Raw genomic sequence first — 20,674 nt, 5'->3', positions numbered from 1 at the left:
AAACGAATCACGGGTACAGTCTGTCGAGACTGATATCGACGATTTATTTTTAAAACTAGAAAATATATTCTTTAAAAAGTTTCAATATTCGCACTAAAACCTGAAAGTAGGGTACTTTAATAAGTACAAATATAATTGAAATAAAAGTTGTGTTTTTCTCTCAGCCGTCGTAGCGGAACCGATAAATCCATGTAACCCCTCGCCTTGCGGGCCCAACAGTCAGTGCAGAGAAATAAACGGCCAGGGCGTGTGTTCGTGTTTACCGACCTATGTCGGTGCACCGCCCGCCTGCAGGCCTGAATGCGTTGTCAGTTCGGAATGTCCCCAAGACAAAGCTTGCTTTAACCAAAAGTGTACGAACCCCTGTCCTGGACCATGCGGACAGAACTCACGCTGTCAAGTCAACAACCACAGCCCGATATGTTCTTGCAACCAGGGATACACGGGAGATCCGTTCTCGAGATGCTATCCGATTCCTCGTGAGTTTGAATACGTTCTATTTTTCGTTCCACTTACAGAAGTCGGTCGAAACGCGAAAAGGTACTAATCTCGAAGTCATATTTTCAGCTCCTATACCTCCACCGCAACAAGAACCCTACAGAGACCCATGCGTTCCAACACCTTGCGGTTTGAACTCTCAATGTAGAGATATCGGCGGAGCGCCTTCGTGCTCGTGCTTGCCCACCTATCTAGGAAGTCCCCCGAACTGTCGTGCCGAATGCACAATCAATCCCGAGTGTTCCAGCAATAGAGCGTGCATGAATCAAAAGTGTCGAGACCCATGCCCGGGCTCATGCGGCCAGGGTGCCCAATGCGCCGTGATAAATCACACTCCTGTGTGCACTTGCCCAGACGGATATACGGGAGATCCATTCACCAACTGTTATCCCAAACCACCTCCACGTAAGCATCTGTCGTTAGAAAGTCTTCTTATTCATGAGATATTTGTTAAAATTATTATTTAATTGATAGCCCCCTACTTTTTTCGGTACGTAAGATTGTCCCCATATTATTTTAGCTGCTGAACCCATAGAAACCGACCCTTGCAATCCATCCCCTTGCGGTTCCAACGCTCAGTGCAGAGATGGCACTTGCACGTGTTTACCTGAATATCAGGGAGATCCATACTTCGGCTGCAGGCCAGAATGCGTTGTCAGCGCGGATTGCCCTAGAGACAAAGCTTGCATGCGCAACAAGTGCGCAGATCCCTGTCCAGGCACGTGCGGTCAGAATGCGCGTTGCGATGTGATCAATCACATTCCGATGTGCAGCTGTCCGGCTGGCCTTTCAGGAAATGCATTTGTCGAATGCAGACCTGTCCAAGGTATGTTGTCGTATCGAATCGCTTTAAGAAATGAATATTTTAATTTCGTTCATTCGATTATAACGTTTCCCTCTTGTTTTACTCCTTATGATTCAGCTCCCGTCGTAACGAACCCCTGCAATCCATCCCCCTGCGGACCAAATAGTCAATGCAGGGAGATTAATGGACAAGGCGTATGCTCTTGCGTGCCTGGATTCATTGGTAGCCCACCGTCTTGCCGACCCGAGTGTGTGGTCAGCTCAGAGTGCCCCCAGAACGAAGCATGTAGCAATCAAAAATGTAGGGATCCTTGCCCAGGAACTTGTGGTATCGGTGCTAGGTGCGAAGTAATAAACCACAATCCCATATGCACCTGTCCACCCAGATACCAGGGCGATCCATTCGTCAGATGTCAGCCCATACGTAAGATACTATTTACACATTTCAAAATTATTGAAATACTTTCGTGAATCATTCCCTCAAGCTCTCGTCTATAACGGTGACTTTATTAATTTTCCGCAGCGGAAACACCCCCAGTGTTGGTTAACCCTTGCCAACCGTCACCTTGCGGTCCCAACTCGCAATGCAGAGAAATCGGCGACTCCCCGTCTTGCTCGTGCCTTCCCGAATTTATCGGATCACCGCCAAACTGTAGGCCAGAATGCGCCAGTAACAGCGAATGCGCCAGTAATCTCGCATGCATTAATCAAAAGTGCAAAGACCCATGTCCCGGTTCGTGTGGCGCCAATGCAGAGTGTCGCGTGGTCAGTCACACGCCGATGTGCATCTGCATTATCGGATACATCGGCGATCCATTCTCTCAATGTTTCCCACAACCAGCTGATCCCGTGCCACAGGAACGGCCAACACCTTGTGTTCCATCTCCGTGCGGATCTAACGCAGTATGCCGAGAGCAAAACGGCGCAGGATCGTGTTCTTGTGTAGCCGAGTACTTTGGAAATCCTTACGAAGGATGTAGGCCCGAGTGCGTGCTTAATTCGGATTGCCCCTCGAACAGAGCCTGTCTAAGAAACAAATGCCAAGATCCGTGTCCCGGAACTTGCGGTCAGAATGCCGACTGCCAAGTAATAAATCATCTACCCTCTTGTACGTGTCGATCCGGATTCACTGGAGACCCGTTCCGTTTCTGCAACGTGTATCAAGAACGTAAGAATCCCCAACTTATATTGTTTCGAATGAATGTGTTTTCACATCGATCATCCAAGAAGTTTAAACGATTTAATATTTGCAAACAGTGGGTAGATCATCAGTATTTTCTTGTTATTTTTTTCAAATAGGTTACGTATCAATCCGAAGGTAAATTCGTTAAACGAATCACGGGTACAGTCTGTCGAGACTGATATCGACGATTTATTTTTAAAACTAGAAAATATATTCTTTAAAAAGTTTCAATATTCGCACTAAAACCTGAAAGTAGGGTACTTTAATAAGTACAAATATAATTGAAATAAAAGTTGTGTTTTTCTCTCAGCCGTCGTAGCGGAACCGATAAATCCATGTAACCCCTCGCCTTGCGGGCCCAACAGTCAGTGCAGAGAAATAAACGGCCAGGGCGTGTGTTCGTGTTTACCGACCTATGTCGGTGCACCGCCCGCCTGCAGGCCTGAATGCGTTGTCAGTTCGGAATGTCCCCAAGACAAAGCTTGCTTTAACCAAAAGTGTACGAACCCCTGTCCTGGACCATGCGGACAGAACTCACGCTGTCAAGTCAACAACCACAGCCCGATATGTTCTTGCAACCAGGGATACACGGGAGATCCGTTCTCGAGATGCTATCCGATTCCTCGTGAGTTTGAATACGTTCTATTTTTCGTTCCACTTACAGAAGTCGGTCGAAACGCGAAAAGGTACTAATCTCGAAGTCATATTTTCAGCTCCTATACCTCCACCGCAACAAGAACCCTACAGAGACCCATGCGTTCCAACACCTTGCGGTTTGAACTCTCAATGTAGAGATATCGGCGGAGCGCCTTCGTGCTCGTGCTTGCCCACCTATCTAGGAAGTCCCCCGAACTGTCGTGCCGAATGCACAATCAATCCCGAGTGTTCCAGCAATAGAGCGTGCATGAATCAAAAGTGTCGAGACCCATGCCCGGGCTCATGCGGCCAGGGTGCCCAATGCGCCGTGATAAATCACACTCCTGTGTGCACTTGCCCAGACGGATATACGGGAGATCCATTCACCAACTGTTATCCCAAACCACCTCCACGTAAGCATCTGTCGTTAGAAAGTCTTCTTATTCATGAGATATTTGTTAAAATTATTATTTAATTGATAGCCCCCTACTTTTTTCGGTACGTAAGATTGTCCCCATATTATTTTAGCTGCTGAACCCATAGAAACCGACCCTTGCAATCCATCCCCTTGCGGTTCCAACGCTCAGTGCAGAGATGGCACTTGCACGTGTTTACCTGAATATCAGGGAGATCCATACTTCGGCTGCAGGCCAGAATGCGTTGTCAGCGCGGATTGCCCTAGAGACAAAGCTTGCATGCGCAACAAGTGCGCAGATCCCTGTCCAGGCACGTGCGGTCAGAATGCGCGTTGCGATGTGATCAATCACATTCCGATGTGCAGCTGTCCGGCTGGCCTTTCAGGAAATGCATTTGTCGAATGCAGACCTGTCCAAGGTATGTTGTCGTATCGAATCGCTTTAAGAAATGAATATTTTAATTTCGTTCATTCGATTATAACGTTTCCCTCTTGTTTTACTCCTTATGATTCAGCTCCCGTCGTAACGAACCCCTGCAATCCATCCCCCTGCGGACCAAATAGTCAATGCAGGGAGATTAATGGACAAGGCGTATGCTCTTGCGTGCCTGGATTCATTGGTAGCCCACCGTCTTGCCGACCCGAGTGTGTGGTCAGCTCAGAGTGCCCCCAGAACGAAGCATGTAGCAATCAAAAATGTAGGGATCCTTGCCCAGGAACTTGTGGTATCGGTGCTAGGTGCGAAGTAATAAACCACAATCCCATATGCACCTGTCCACCCAGATACCAGGGCGATCCATTCGTCAGATGTCAGCCCATACGTAAGATACTATTTACACATTTCAAAATTATTGAAATACTTTCGTGAATCATTCCCTCAAGCTCTCGTCTATAACGGTGACTTTATTAATTTTCCGCAGCGGAAACACCCCCAGTGTTGGTTAACCCTTGCCAACCGTCACCTTGCGGTCCCAACTCGCAATGCAGAGAAATCGGCGACTCCCCGTCTTGCTCGTGCCTTCCCGAATTTATCGGATCACCGCCAAACTGTAGGCCAGAATGCGCCAGTAACAGCGAATGCGCCAGTAATCTCGCATGCATTAATCAAAAGTGCAAAGACCCATGTCCCGGTTCGTGTGGCGCCAATGCAGAGTGTCGCGTGGTCAGTCACACGCCGATGTGCATCTGCATTATCGGATACATCGGCGATCCATTCTCTCAATGTTTCCCACAACCAGCTGATCCCGTGCCACAGGAACGGCCAACACCTTGTGTTCCATCTCCGTGCGGATCTAACGCAGTATGCCGAGAGCAAAACGGCGCAGGATCGTGTTCTTGTGTAGCCGAGTACTTTGGAAATCCTTACGAAGGATGTAGGCCCGAGTGCGTGCTCAATTCCGATTGTCCCTCGAACAGAGCTTGTCTTAGAAACAAATGCCAAGATCCATGTCCCGGAACTTGCGGTCAGAATGCCGACTGCCAAGTTATAAATCATCTACCGTCTTGCACGTGCCGACCCGGATACACCGGAGACCCGTTCCGTTTCTGCAATGTGTATCAAGAACGTAAGATTCTCCAACTTATATTTTATCGTAAGAATGCGCTTTCCGCGTCCAAGGTTCTAACGGATTTATTGTTTGCAAACACTAGATCATCACTATTATTTTCGCTATGAATAAATTTTCCAAGTAGTCGTGTATCGGGGTTAGCGTTTTTCCCTCTCGCCGATCGGCAGTCGACAATACTACCCACAGTTATGAATCGATTCGAGCTTACTTATTTCGAATTTACACCTGGACGAGGTAACCAAAAAGATAATGAATAACCTTGTAATGTTTTTAACCGTCTACACTATCTTCTTAACGAATTAATATTTTGTTACGTTTGATTTGCAACTTCTCGCGGTTTATCAACCCTTCAATCTTTACGAATTAATATGTCACGTTGTGTCATTTTTTGTTTCGACAGTGATTAATTCATTGAAGGATCCTTTTAATTGGTTGTGGTAACTTTGGTTCTTTTAAGATGAGGCGTGTTACATTCTGTATGGTTTGAAAATAATACAATGACCGACTACCCTGATTTTAACTACCTTTTCCTACCTTGTTTGCTCGCCCAAACGTTTCCGGTTGCTGCAGTCGATAATGTGCTAATATAATGAGACAATTAATTACAAGTACATGAAATTCTCTATAGACAATTCAATTCAAGATGCACAAGATTCTAGGTTAGTGATCTGACTATGGATTGTTAGTTTTTTGAGTTATTTCTATGAGTAGGTATTTTTGGGAATAGCTAGAGACAAAACATGTGTTGGTTTCGATTGGTCTCCGTTCAAATCCCATCCATCAACGTGACCAGCTCGAGAGCAGCCAAGTTGATGGTCCAATCCCAACACCTCCAGAAATTAATTGAATATCGCTCAGCGACAGATGAAATAATGATATGTTTTGCCTCCTGCCGGAGGGTGATGAAGGTGGGATGTGGGTCCTTGTTGGTAAATGATGATGTTGATGATGATGATGATGATTGAAGAAGATTCATCTTATACCGTTAGGTATAAGGAGCTGCTCCGGTCCGGTGGCATGATAGTCCGATGTCAGGAACCATTTTGGTCACGTGGGTAGCGCGAGGTTTAGGTCGCGTCAACCTCCCCCAAATCAATGATGAGTTAAGCTTCGCCAGTATGCCGAAATTTAGGAGTCCACTCTACTAACCTCAAACATAAACATATACTGAAGTGGTTTGCATCAGCAACGTCAGGAGTTCGGGAGTCCCGTGAACACCCCTCTGGTTTACGCTCGTAAGAATAATGATGAATTCAGCTTCAGTTTGTTCGTCTTCGCCTCTGCAGTCACGTTACTCCAAATAACTCCTGGCTCCAGTCTATACAGCTTCTCGTTCCAGTAGAGGTAATGCCACATATTTATCATATGTACAATACAGAACATACTTCAAGTCTTTCGTCCACACTCAAAATAGTCATGTCAATATTTAATTTGAATGAGGGCGTCCATCCGACATAACGAATGTTTCCGAGACGGGAGATTTTACCCCACTTCAAAGTCATGGTCATTCGCTCTATCGTTTGTTACCCTCCGTTCGCTTCAAATATCAAAGAATGGTAGAAAATGATATCCTCGACTTCCGGCGCTAAGGATCAGGGATACTGGAATCATCAGGTCGTGAATCTGAAATCATCCGATCTCCGTCAGCTCAAACGGTTTCAGTCAGAGTAAATTCCCAACCTAATTCTGGATGACTTCTCCTCCTATAGTGGGGTAAGTATTTATTGAATTTGACAGGAAGGACGTCAGAAAGCGCCGAAACAACTTCATATTCGTCACGATCCCTTCGTTCTGTCAGCGAGAAAATCCTCCCCATACGCCAGACAAGAATAGCATAGCCCTTATCCGCTTTGTTCCCTTCGTCTACCAAGCTAACTCAAGTAGGAAAGCCCATTAGCAATCTTCGTTCCCTTCGATTTGAACTCCGTGAAAGCGTCCTCTCACCAGCTGAAAATACTCGAAACAGGGGTCTATTCAGGGTGACTATCTAAGGCTGGTCCTCCAACACCTTCGACAGAAACCGATGCTTTTACGGGAATAACTCAACCACACCTGAGCAGGGGAAAAGCCGGCGCTGCTCTACTGAAATAGACTTTATCTCGGTATCCAGGGTTATCGACTTTGCTAACACAAAAGTCCCTATTAGGCAAGCCAATCACAAATTTCGTTCCCTTCGCTTTTGTCGCTTTGATAAGATAGGACAGCCTATGGAAAATTCGTACACTTCGTCCCCGCCAAACTTATGAAAAATGAAAATTTCACTTGATAGAATAGGAATGCCAGACAGATGCATTCTCTCGGCGGCTAGCTTCAATCCGCTGCGTTATCCCGATTCAAAAATGAATGAAAATTATATGCTAACAGAGAAACCCCTGTAATAACTACAATACACCGTAGCCTTCACAAAGTTCGTAAAACGGACTTGGAAGTAGGTATTAGTGGTACGTAGGTATACGTACGTGGCTCTAATAGTTGAAATAATGGTGCACTCGCTGTACATGGCTAAGTGAGAGTGATGGACGAATAAGTTATATTTAATTAAATATATTTTATGAATTCCGTATAACTTAATCGTTACTGGAGAATTATTAAATCATTTTAAATTGCAAAAAAAAAATTGTCTAACTCATAACCCAAAATAATGCGCATTGTTCGATAATCTAAAGTTAAACTAACCAAGTCCCAGGCGGCCTTAACACAATAGGTGATTTATGGCCTCTCTTGCTAAAAGGGTCCGAACTCTATTCTTCTGTTGAAGATTTTAACATAATTACCTATAGTATTCAAGTTAAATACTCTTACTCCAAAATACAATTGAATTATTTGGTTTACATTAGGGAAATAAGTGTTAATAATTAGATTATAATAGACTTACCGATACATCTTAGTGTCAACAATCCGAATAATTATAAGAAACAACCACACACACATGCAGTAAAATACTCATGCTGTTAGAAAAATCACTCCTTCTACACTAAATGACTTTAGCCGTGTTCGCGTCCCGGCGATTAATTCTTGTTGACGCGCTTCCTAGTTTTTACTGACTCGACTATCTTAAAACGCTGACCGATCCTGATTATTCCTGACCGTCTCCCAGACCTTGAAACTCTGACCCCCTTGACTCTATTTGATCGTCTCCCAACGCTTTCAAACTGACTATCTTGAACCGCTTTTTTCACCCTCGACTATCGACTTCCTTCTCCCGTTCTTCAACGCTAACTGTCCCGACCGTCTCCCTGCGCTTTCAAATAATAATAATAATAATGATTGGATTATTTATATAGCGCCGTTTTCGTGAGAAAATCACCTCAAGGGCGCTTAAAATCCAGACTCTCTTCCCAAACCAACCCCGCCTTTCGCCATATGCGATTTCTAATTTATGTCTCCTGAATTCTCGAAATTTCGTGTATCCAAGGACAGAAACGCACTAAAAGACCCCATCAATTATGAGCTCTAGAACCCGTCACATTAATTTAAATCGTTTCAAAACCAATAAATTGTTACTTCTCAAGTAAACTGTCCAATTCTTTGTTCAAAGGATGAAACTTGACCCTTCCAGTCTAGTGGCGTGTCGGCCTACCAGCATTTTAGCCTCTTTTCAAATTACCAACCTAATTCTAGGATGTAGTAAATAATTATGATGTAATAGTTTTATTTTGAAATCTTCTTGCGAGATTTTAATTTAATTAGGCAAATTCCAAACTCGTCCTGTTAAAATGTTATTTACCTCGCTATTCATAATTATAATTCGTCTAAATCCTTAGAAAATTACGTAACTATATTTAACGGCGTATTGCATACTTAGAAAGTCACTTAGTAGCATTGCTCAACCTAGTTGAATTGTTTCTTATTGATCTTGTTAGGGTTTTTTTTTTATCCGCCCCAAACTAAATTCGTCGCTACTCCACTGAATAAAATCTAAGAATTCAAACCACCCCGGAGGTCTCTGGCGATACAGTGCATGTTCCAAGTTTTTTTTCCCCACCGTAATAAATCTAAGCACTTGTTTTAAAATCAGTTGTCCAACATCTGGTAATTCCCCATGTCGTGAGATCAACTGAAAATTTCTTTCCCACCATAACTTGGAAGACATCTGTAATAACTCCTATTCCGAAAATTGACAACCCAAAAAAATTTGACGACTTTAGACCCATCAATTGTTTACCCAAATATGAACAAGTACTGGAATACATTGTAAAGGAACAGTTAAATGAATACATTGAGGCCAAACAGATATTAGTTCGACAACAATCTGGTTTTAGAAAAAAATGTTCTTGTGAAACTGCTATTAATTATGTAATAGACGAGTGGAAAAATTTTCGAGATAAAAAAAGCAAAATTATTGCAGTATTTCTAGACTTAAAACGAGCATTTGAAACAATCGACAGAGATAGATTAATCAAGAAATTAAGTAATATTGGAATTAATGGTAAAGAATCTAAATGGTTCGTTGATTACCTATCAGAAAGAACGCAAGTAACAAAATATGATGGTATAACATCTGAACCACATCACACTAATAAAGGCGTTCCGCAGGGTTCTGTATTAGGTCCACTGTTGTTCATTATATACATGAATGATATTATCAAAGTGTTAAAGCATTGTGCAATTAAACTCTTTGCTGATGATACATTGTTATACATAGCCAGTGAAAATTTACAGGACGCCATTGAAAAAATACAAATTGACTTAAATTGTGTAACACTTTGGTTAAACCAAAACAAACTAAAATTGAATGTTATGAAAACAAAGTTTTTAATTGTGGATAGTGTAGGGGGAAACGAGCAGGCAATACTAAAAATTGATAACGTAAACATAGAAAGGGTGAGTAGTATTAAATATCTGGGTGTAATATTAGATGAAAAATTAAAATTTGATGAACACTTAGAATACATAACAAAGAAAATTGCTAAAAAAGTTGGATTCCTAAAAAGGATCAGAAATAACTTGGATCTAAAGACAACGCGCCTTGTTTACAATTCTATTGTTACTCCGCATTTAAATTATTGTTCTAGTGTTTTATTCTTATGTAACGAAGCCCAAAATAATAAACTCCAGGTTATACAAAATAGGGGGATGAGGATGATTTTAAAATGCAACATTTTTACTAGAGTTAAAATTATGTTACAAAATTTAAATATGATGACAACCAAACAACATATAATATATAATACGTTAACAATGATGTATAAACTTCAAAATAATATGCTCCCAAATTATCTGCAAACAAATGTTATGTACCATGAAAATGTTCACAATTATCCTACGAGAAGACGCAGAGATTTTAGGCTTCCCAAAACTAAACTTTCATGCACACAAAACAGCGCGTTTTATAAAGGGCAAAAACTTTATAATAACCTACCAAATGTCATAAAGGAAGCCCCAAGCCTTAGCACTTTTCGTAGGACATGTGCTTTATATGTGAAAAATAATTTTTGATTGTTGAGCTCACCAATATTATTTTAGTCACCTAGATATCTTATATAATATAATTTTGTGTATTTATCTTTTTCTTTTCAAATGTAATTGTTATTTCTTGTATTTTTTATATTTTCCTACTAGATGTATGAAAAAATTTGCATACATCTAAATAAAGATTCAAAAACAAACAAACAAACAAACAAATAATAAAAAAAATTATCCCAGGGCAAGTCCATCACAGAATTTGTTCGCTTTTGGGATCTATGTTGCCTCATAGAAATCGTGGTGTTTCCCTCACTGTTATTGTGAGAAATGTGATATAACCGGGGTTAGAATAGTTAGATCTATAAGTTAACTACAGAACAATCCAATTGTACACCTCTTAGAAACCAATTGATCCATTGGCAATTTTAGAAAATTTTATGAATCTTCGTGAATTTTTTATTAGTTATTTTTTAATGAAAACGTAAAATGTGAGGACAACAAAATGTTTAAAATAAATTGGTCTAATAAAATCTATTTGTATTTTTTGTTCGTTATCAGTAAAATTGTAGTTTTTATATGAAAAAATTTTTAGGTGGGCCATTTTTTTAACATTTTGCATTAATTAATTTTATATTTCAAAAAATCATTCGTGTTTCTAATTGTAAAATTAGGTATTGTGATATTATCACCTTTTCAAAATAGTTTTCCTTTTGGGATACCTTCAGAAATGCTATTTTTATTTTAGATTTTATTCTAATGAGGAAATTCACACAAATTCTTATAGAATATACCAGAGGGCTAAGGTTTCAATTATATGTATTACGAATTTAGTTTTATTAACTTCATTCAGGCTGGATGAATTTATAATTATAATAAAAAGATTTATGTTTTTGTGTCTCAGCCGTCGTAGCGGAACCGATAAATCCATGCAACCCCTCGCCTTGCGGGCCCAACAGTCAGTGCAGAGAAATAAACGGTCAGGGCGTGTGTTCGTGTTTACCGACCTATGTCGGTGCACCGCCCGCCTGCAGGCCTGAATGCGTTGTCAGTTCAGAATGTCCCCAAGACAAAGCTTGCTTTAACCAAAAGTGTACGAACCCCTGTCCTGGACCATGCGGACAGAACTCACGCTGTCAAGTCAACAACCACAGCCCGATATGTTCTTGCAACCAGGGATACACGGGAGATCCGTTCTCGAGATGCTATCCGATTCCTCGTGAGTTTGAATACGTTCTATTTTTCGTTCCACTTACAGAAGTCGGTCGAAACGCGAAAAGTTACTAATCTCGAAGTCATATTTTCAGCTCCTATACCTCCACCGCAACAAGAACCCTACAGAGACCCATGCGTTCCAACACCTTGCGGTTTGAACTCTCAATGTAGAGATATCGGCGGAGCGCCTTCGTGCTCGTGCTTGCCCACCTATCTAGGAAGTCCCCCGAACTGTCGTGCCGAATGCACAATCAATCCCGAGTGTTCCAGCAATAGAGCTTGCATGAATCAAAAGTGTCGAGACCCATGCCCGGGCTCATGCGGCCAGGGTGCCCAATGCGCCGTGATAAATCACACTCCTGTGTGCACTTGCCCAGACGGATATACGGGAGATCCATTCACCAACTGTTATCCCAAACCACCCCCACGTAAGCATCTGTCGTTAGAAAGGCTTCTTATTCATGAGATATTTGTTAAAATTATTATTTAATTGATAGCCCCCTACTTTTTTCGGTACGTAAGATTGTCCCCATATTATTTTAGCTGCTGAACCCATAGAAACCGACCCTTGCAATCCATCCCCTTGCGGTTCCAACGCTCAGTGCAGAGATGGCACTTGCACGTGTTTACCTGAATATCAGGGAGATCCATACTTCGGCTGCAGGCCAGAATGCGTTGTCAGCGCGGATTGCCCTAGAGACAAAGCTTGCATGCGCAACAAGTGCGCAGATCCCTGTCCAGGCACGTGCGGTCAGAATGCGCGTTGCGATGTGATCAATCACATTCCGATGTGCAGCTGTCCGGCTGGCCTTTCAGGAAATGCATTTGTCGAATGCAGACCTGTCCAAGGTATGTTGTCGTATCGAATCGCTTTAAGAAATGAATATTTTAATTTCGTTCATTCGATTATAACGTTTCCCTCTTGTTTTACTCCTTATGATTCAGCTCCCGTCGTAACGAACCCCTGCAATCCATCCCCCTGCGGACCAAATAGTCAATGCAGGGAGATTAATGGACAAGGCGTATGCTCTTGCGTGCCTGGATTCATTGGTAGCCCACCGTCTTGCCGACCCGAGTGTGTGGTCAGCTCAGAGTGCCCCCAGAACGAAGCATGTAGCAATCAAAAATGTAGGGATCCTTGCCCAGGAACTTGTGGTATCGGTGCTAGGTGCGAAGTAATAAACCACAATCCCATATGCACCTGTCCACCCAGATACCAGGGCGATCCATTCGTCAGATGTCAGCCCATACGTAAGATACTATTTACACATTTCAAAATTATTGAAATACTTTCGTGAATCATTCCCTCAAGCTCTCGTCTATAACGGTGACTTTATTAATTTTCCGCAGCGGAAACACCCCCAGTGTTGGTTAACCCTTGCCAACCGTCACCTTGCGGTCCCAACTCGCAATGCAGAGAAATCGGCGACTCCCCGTCTTGCTCGTGCCTTCCCGAATTTATCGGATCACCGCCAAACTGTAGGCCAGAATGCGCCAGTAACAGCGAATGCGCCAGTAATCTCGCATGCATTAATCAAAAGTGCAAAGACCCATGTCCCGGTTCGTGTGGCGCCAATGCAGAGTGTCGCGTGGTCAGTCACACGCCGATGTGCATCTGCATTATCGGATACATCGGCGATCCATTCTCTCAATGTTTCCCACAACCAGCTGATCCCGTGCCACAGGAACGGCCAACACCTTGTGTTCCATCTCCGTGCGGATCTAACGCAGTATGCCGAGAGCAAAACGGCGCAGGATCGTGTTCTTGTGTAGCCGAGTACTTTGGAAATCCTTACGAAGGATGTAGGCCCGAGTGCGTGCTCAATTCCGATTGTCCCTCGAACAGAGCTTGTCTTAGAAACAAATGCCAAGATCCATGTCCCGGAACTTGCGGTCAGAATGCCGACTGCCAAGTTATAAATCATCTACCGTCTTGCACGTGCCGACCCGGATACACCGGAGACCCGTTCCGTTTCTGCAATGTGTATCAAGAACGTAAGATTCTCCAACTTATATTTTATCGTAAGAATGCGCTTTCCGCGTCCAAGGTTCTAACGGATTTATTGTTTGCAAACACTAGATCATCACTATTATTTTCGCTATGAATAAATTTTCCAATTAGTCGTTTATCGGGGTTAGCGTTTTTCCCTCTCGCCGATCGGCAGTCGACAATACTACCCACAGTTATGAATCGATTCGAGCTTACTTATTTCGAATTTACACCTGGACGAGGTAACCAAAAAGATAATGAATAACCTTAATTTTTTCGCTTTTGGGATCTATGTTGCCTCATAGAAATCGTGGTGTTTCCCTCGCTGTTATTGTGAGAAATGTGATATAAACTGGGTTAGAATAGTTAGATCTATAAGTTAATTACATACTAATCCAATTGTACACCTCTTAGAAACCAATTGATCCGTTGGCAATTTTAGAAATTTTTTTGATCTTATTGAATTTTTTATTTAGTTATTTTTGTATGAAAACGTAAAATGTGAGGACACCATAATGTTAACTCTTTATGGTCGGGCATTTTGCCGCCAAATTGGGTGCGATACGCGGGTTTTTTTTAAATTTTAGCGCCAAAATTAGACTTTCCGCAAAATATTCATATCTTATGATCTATTTGATATTTTTCGATGAAACCTTCAGTGTTTTACTTTATAAAGACGTCTCTATTTATATACTTAGCAATGTATGTGTAATTTTTTTTTTGAACAAAAACTTTCTACTTCTTGGGAATCATAGAAAAAACAGTATTTCACAATCGAAATAACATATCGAAATTTATTCATACAAAATTACAAGATTATTTAGAAATTTTAAATACATATAAAAAAAACTATAACCTAATATTGCTTCAATGTGTGATAGCGTTCGAAACACTTTCCTTTATGCAGGTGCACATTGCAAAACTTGCTTCAAAACTTTACAAGTTTCGCGCTCCTTACCGCTTTGCGCAACAAAACGTGTAAACTCGTCTCCCGCGTCTTACTGTCAAAAGGCGTATGACGAATTTTTTCGTTTCCCGCAAAAAATGTGTTCAAAATACATTGGTCTAATAAAATGTGTTTGTACTTTTTGTTCGTTATCAGTAATTGTAGTTTTTAGATGAAAAAATGCTAAGGTGGGCCATTTTTAAAATTTCTTGCATTAAAAATTTTTATATTTCAAAAAACCATTCGTGTTTCTAATAGTTAAAATAGGTAGTGTGATATTATCACTTTTTCAAAATAGTTTTTACTTTTCGGATACCTTCAGAAATGCTTTTTTTATTTTGGATTTTATTCCAATGAGTAAATTCACACAAATTCTTATAGAATATACCAGAGGGCTAAGGTTTCAATTATATGTATTACGAATTTAGTTTTATTAACTTCATTCAGGCTGGATGAATTTATAATTATAATAAAAAGATTTATGTTTTTGTGTCTCAGCCGTCGTAGCGGAACCGATAAATCCATGCAACCCCTCGCCTTGTGGGCCCAACAGTCAGTGCAGAGAAATAAACGGTCAGGGCGTGTGTTCGTGTTTACCGACCTATGTCGGTGCACCGCCCGCCTGCAGGCCTGAATGCGTTGTCAGTTCGGAATGTCCCCAAGACAAAGCTTGTTTTAACCAAAAGTGTACTAACCCCTGTCCTGGACCTTGCGGACAGAACTCACTCTGTCAAGTCAACAATCACAGCCCGATATGTTCTTGCAACCAGGGATACACGGGAGATCCGTTCTCGAGATGCTATCCGATTCCTCGTGAGTTTGAATACGTTCTATTTTTCGTTCCACTTACAGAAGTCGGTCGAAACGCGAAAAGTTACTAATCTCGAAGTCATATTTTCAGCTCCTATACCTCCACCGCAACAAGAACCCTACAGAGACCCATGCGTTCCAACACCTTGCGGTTTGAACTCTCAATGTAGAGATATCGGCGGAGCGCCTTCGTGCTCGTGCTTGCCCACCTATCTAGGAAGTCCCCCGAACTGTCGTGCCGAATGCACAATCAATCCCGAGTGTTCCAGCAATAGAGCGTGCATGAATCAAAAGTGTCGAGACCCATGCCCGGGCTCATGCGGCCAGGGTGCCCAATGCGCCGTGATAAATCACACTCCTGTGTGCACTTGCCCAGACGGATATACGGGAGATCCATTCACCAACTGTTATCCCAAACCACCTCCACGTAAGCATCTGTCGTTAGAAAGTCTTCTTATTTTTGAGATATTTGTTAAAATTATTATTTAATTGATAGCCCCCTACTTTTTTCGGTACGTAAGATTGTCCCCATATTATTTTAGCTGCTGAACCCATAGAAACCGACCCTTGCAATCCATCCCCTTGCGGTTCCAACGCTCAGTGCAGAGATGGCACTTGCACGTGTTTACCTGAATATCAGGGAGATCCATACTTCGGCTGCAGGCCAGAATGCGTTGTCAGCGCGGATTGCCCTAGAGACAAAGCTTGCATGCGCAACAAGTGCGCAGATCCCTGTCCAGGCACGTGCGGTCAGAATGCGCGTTGCGATGTGATCAATCACATTCCGATGTGCAGCTGTCCGGCTGGCCTTTCAGGAAATGCATTTGTCGAATGCAGACCTGTCCAAGGTATGTTGTCGTATCGAATCGCTTTAAGAAATGAATATTTTAATTTCGTTCATTCGATTATAACGTTTCCCTCTTGTTTTACTCCTTATGATTCAGCTCCCGTCGTAACGAACCCCTGCAATCCATCCCCCTGCGGACCAAATAGTCAATGCAGGGAGATTAATGGACAAGGCGTATGCTCTTGCGTGCCTGGATTCATTGGTAGCCCACCGTCTTGCCGACCCGAGTGTGTGGTCAGCTCAGAGTGCCCCCAGAACGAAGCATGTAGCAATCAAAAATGTAGGGATCCTTGCCCAGGAACTTGTGGTATCGGTGCTAGGTGCGAAGTAATAAACCACAATCCCATATGCACCTGTCCACCCAGATACCAGGGCGATCCATTCGTCAGATGTCAGCCCATACGTAAGATACTATTTACACATTTCAAAATTATTGAAATACTTTCGTGAATCATTCCCTCAAGCTCTCGTCTATAACGGTGACTTTATTAATTTTCCGCAGCGGAAACACCCCCAGTGTTGGTTAACCCTTGCCAACCGTCACCTTGCGGTCCCAACTCGCAATGCAGAGAAATCGGCGACTCCCCGTCTTGCTCGTGCCTTCCCGAATTTATCGGATCACCGCCAAACTGTAGGCCAGAATGCGCCAGTAACAGCGAATGCGCCAGTAATCTCGCATGCATTAATCAAAAGTGCAAAGACCCATGTCCCGGTTCGTGTGGCGCCAATGCAGAGTGTCGCGTGGTCAGTCACACGCCGATGTGCATCTGCATTATCGGATACATCGGCGATCCATTCTCTCAATGTTTCCCACAACCAGCTGATCCCGTGCCACAGGAACGGCCAACACCTTGTGTTCCATCTCCGTGCGGATCTAACGCAGTATGCCGAGAGCAAAACGGCGCAGGATCGTGTTCTTGTGTAGCCGAGTACTTTGGAAATCCTTACGAAGGATGTAGGCCCGAGTGCGTGCTCAATTCCGATTGTCCCTCGAACAGAGCTTGTCTTAGAAACAAATGCCAAGATCCATGTCCCGGAACTTGCGGTCAGAATGCCGACTGCCAAGTTATAAATCATCTACCGTCTTGCACGTGCCGACCCGGATACACCGGAGACCCGTTCCGTTTCTGCAATGTGTATCAAGAACGTAAGATTCTCCAACTTATATTTTATCGTAAGAATGCGCTTTCCGCGTCCAAGGTTCTAACGGATTTATTGTTTGCAAACACTAGATCATCACTATTATTTTCGCCATGAATAAATTTTCCAACTAGGCGTGTATCGGGGTTAGTGTTTTTTCCGCGCGCCAATGGGCAGTCTACAATACTAACCACAGTTATTAGTCGATTCGAGCTAACTTATTTCGAATTGTTATCTTTGTATGAAAACTTAAAAATTGAGGACTCCATAATGTTAAAAATACCGTTGTCTAATAAAATCTGTTTGAATTTTTTGTTCATTATCAGTAATTGTAGTTGAGTTTTTAGATGAAAAAATGTTAAGGTGGGCCGTTTTTAAAACTTCTTGCATTTAAAATGTTTCTATTTCAATAAACCATTCGTGTTTCTAATAGTTAAATTAGGTATTGTGATATCATCACTTTTCCAAAAAAAATTTTAGTTTTTGGATAACTTCAGAAAAGCTATTTTTATTTTGGATTTTATTGGAATGAGGAAATTCACACAAATTCTTAAAGAATATGCCAGAGGGATAAGGTTTTAATTATATGTAAATACGAATTTAGTTTTATTAACTTCATTCAGGCTGGATGATTTTATAATTACAATAAAACAATTTATATTTTTGTCTCTCAGCTGTCGTAGCGGAACCGATAAATCCATGCAACCCCTCGCCTTGCGGGCCCAACAGTCAGTGCAGAGAAATAAACGGTCAGGGCGTGTGTTCGTGTTTACCGACCTATGTCGGTGCACCGCCCGCCTGCAGGCCTGAATGCGTTGTCAGTTCGGAATGTCCCCAAGACAAAGCTTGCTTTAACCAAAAGTGTACGAACCCCTGTCCTGGACCATGCGGACAGAACTCACGCTGTCAAGTCAACAACCACAGCCCGATATGTTCTTGCAACCAGGGATACACGGGAGATCCGTTCTCGAGATGCTATCCGATTCCTCGTGAGTTTGAATACGTTCTATTTTTCGTTCCACTTACAGAAGTCGGTCGAAACGCGAAAAGTTACTAATCTCGAAGTCATATTTTCAGCTCCTATACCTCCACCGCAACAAGAACCCTACAGAGACCCATGCGTTCCAACACCTTGCGGTTTGAACTCTCAATGTAGAGATATCGGCGGAGCGCCTTCGTGCTCGTGCTTGCCCACCTATCTAGGAAGTCCCCCGAACTGTCGTGCCGAATGCACAATCAATCCCGAGTGTTCCAGCAATAGAGCGTGCATGAATCAAAAGTGTCGAGACCCATGCCCGGGCTCATGCGGCCAGGGTGCCCAATGCGCCGTGATAAATCACACTCCTGTGTGCACTTGCCCAGACGGATATACGGGAGATCCATTCACCAACTGTTATCCCAAACCACCTCCACGTAAGCATCTGTCGTTAGAAAGGCTTCTTATTCATGAGATATTTGTTAAAATTATTATTTAATTGATAGCCCCCTACTTTTTTCGGTACGTAAGATTGTCCCCATATTATTTTAGCTGCTGAACCCATAGAAACCGACCCTTGCAATCCATCCCCTTGCGGTTCCAACGCTCAGTGCAGAGATGGCACCTGCACGTGTTTACCTGAATATCAGGGAGATCCATACTTCGGCTGCAGGCCCGAATGCGTTGTCAGCGCGGATTGCCCTAGAGACAAAGCTTGCATGCGCAACAAGTGCGCAGATCCCTGTCCAGGCACGTGCGGTCAGAATGCGCGTTGCGATGTGATCAATCACATTCCGATGTGCAGCTGTCCGGCTGGCCTTTCAGGAAATGCATTTGTCGAATGCAGACCTGTCCAAGGTATGTTGTCGTATCGAATCGCTTTAAGAAATGAATATTTTAATTTCGTTCATTCGATTATAACGTTTCCCTCTTGTTTTACTCCTTATGATTCAGCTCCCGTCGTAACGAACCCCTGCAATCCATCCCCCTGCGGACCAAATAGTCAATGCAGGGAGATTAATGGACAAGGCGTATGCTCTTGCGTGCCTGGATTCATTGGTAGCCCACCGTCTTGCCGACCCGAGTGTGTGGTCAGCTCAGAGTGCCCCCAGAACGAAGCATGTAGCAATCAAAAATGTAGGGATCCTTGCCCAGGAACTTGTGGTATCGGTGCTAGGTGCGAAGTAATAAACCACAATCCCATATGCACCTGTCCACCCAGATACCAGGGCGATCCATTCGTCAGATGTCAGCCCATACGTAAGATACTATTTACACATTTCAAAATTATTGAAATACTTTCGTGAATCATTCCCTCAAGCTCTCGTCTATAACGGTGACTTTATTAATTTTCCGCAGCGGAAACACCCCCAGTGTTGGTTAACCCTTGCCAACCGTCACCTTGCGGTCCCAACTCGCAATGCAGAGAAATCGGCGACTCCCCGTCTTGCTCGTGCCTTCCCGAATTTATCGGATCACCGCCAAACTGTAGGCCAGAATGCGCCAGTAACAGCGAATGCGCCAGTAATCTCGCATGCATTAATCAAAAGTGCAAAGACCCATGTCCCGGTTCGTGTGGCGCCAATGCAGAGTGTCGCGTGGTCAGTCACACGCCGATGTGCATCTGCATTATCGGATACATCGGCGATCCATTCTCTCAATGTTTCCCACAACCAGCTGATCCCGTGCCACAGGAACGGCCAACACCTTGTGTTCCATCTCCGTGCGGATCTAACGCAGTATGCCGAGAGCAAAACGGCGCAGGATCGTGTTCTTGTGTAGCCGAGTACTTTGGAAATCCTTACGAAGGATGTAGGCCCGAGTGCGTGCTCAATTCCGATTGTCCCTCGAACAGAGCTTGCCTTAGAAACAAATGCCAAGATCCATGTCCCGGAACTTGCGGTCAGAATGCCGACTGCCAAGTTATAAATCATCTACCGTCTTGCACGTGCCGACCCGGATACACCGGAGACCCGTTCCGTTTCTGCAATGTGTATCAAGAACGTAAGATTCTCCAACTTATATTTTATCGTAAGAATGCGCTTTCCGCGTCCAAGGTTCTAACGGATTTATTGTTTGCAAACACTAGATCATCACTATTATTTTCGCCATGAATAAATTTTCCAACTAGGCGTGTATCGGGGTTAGTGTTTTTTCCGCGCGCCAATGGGCAGTCTACAATACTAACCACAGTTATTAGTCGATTCGAGCTAACTTATTTCGAATTGTTATCTTTGTATGAA

At 43.1% G+C, this 20,674-nt stretch overlaps 1 protein-coding gene across 4 annotated transcripts in view; it reads left to right on the top strand.

Annotated features, from left to right (window-relative positions):
* Positions 1-20,674, top strand: part of dpy (fibrillin-like protein dumpy) — a 297,715-nt gene that overhangs the window by 232,673 nt on the left and 44,368 nt on the right. For 3 of the 4 annotated variants that reach the window (XM_089634031.1, XM_089634030.1, XM_089634029.1), the window contains 4 exons: positions 18,130-18,444; positions 18,533-18,868; positions 18,984-19,691; positions 19,791-20,435. In XM_089634031.1, coding sequence (XP_089490157.1) covers positions 18,130-18,444; positions 18,533-18,868; positions 18,984-19,691; positions 19,791-20,435 — 2,004 coding nt within the window. Of the gene's footprint in view, positions 1-164; positions 480-567; positions 904-1,018; positions 1,325-1,420; positions 1,727-1,825; positions 2,471-2,795; positions 3,111-3,198; positions 3,535-3,649; positions 3,956-4,051; positions 4,358-4,456; positions 5,102-11,411; positions 11,727-11,814; positions 12,151-12,265; positions 12,572-12,667; positions 12,974-13,072; positions 13,718-15,156; positions 15,472-15,559; positions 15,896-16,010; positions 16,317-16,412; positions 16,719-16,817; positions 17,463-18,129; positions 18,445-18,532; positions 18,869-18,983; positions 19,692-19,790; positions 20,436-20,674 lie in introns of all 4 variants that reach the window. The other variant, XM_089634032.1, reaches the window with a different exon arrangement.

The sequence above is a fragment of the Hesperophylax consimilis genome, chromosome 8 (genome assembly GCF_061612785.1).
Source record: "Hesperophylax consimilis isolate HC1 chromosome 8, BYU_Hcon_1.0, whole genome shotgun sequence".
Classification (NCBI taxonomy): Eukaryota; Metazoa; Arthropoda; class Insecta; order Trichoptera; family Limnephilidae; genus Hesperophylax; species Hesperophylax consimilis.
This window is presented reverse-complemented; position numbering and strand designations above follow the sequence as displayed.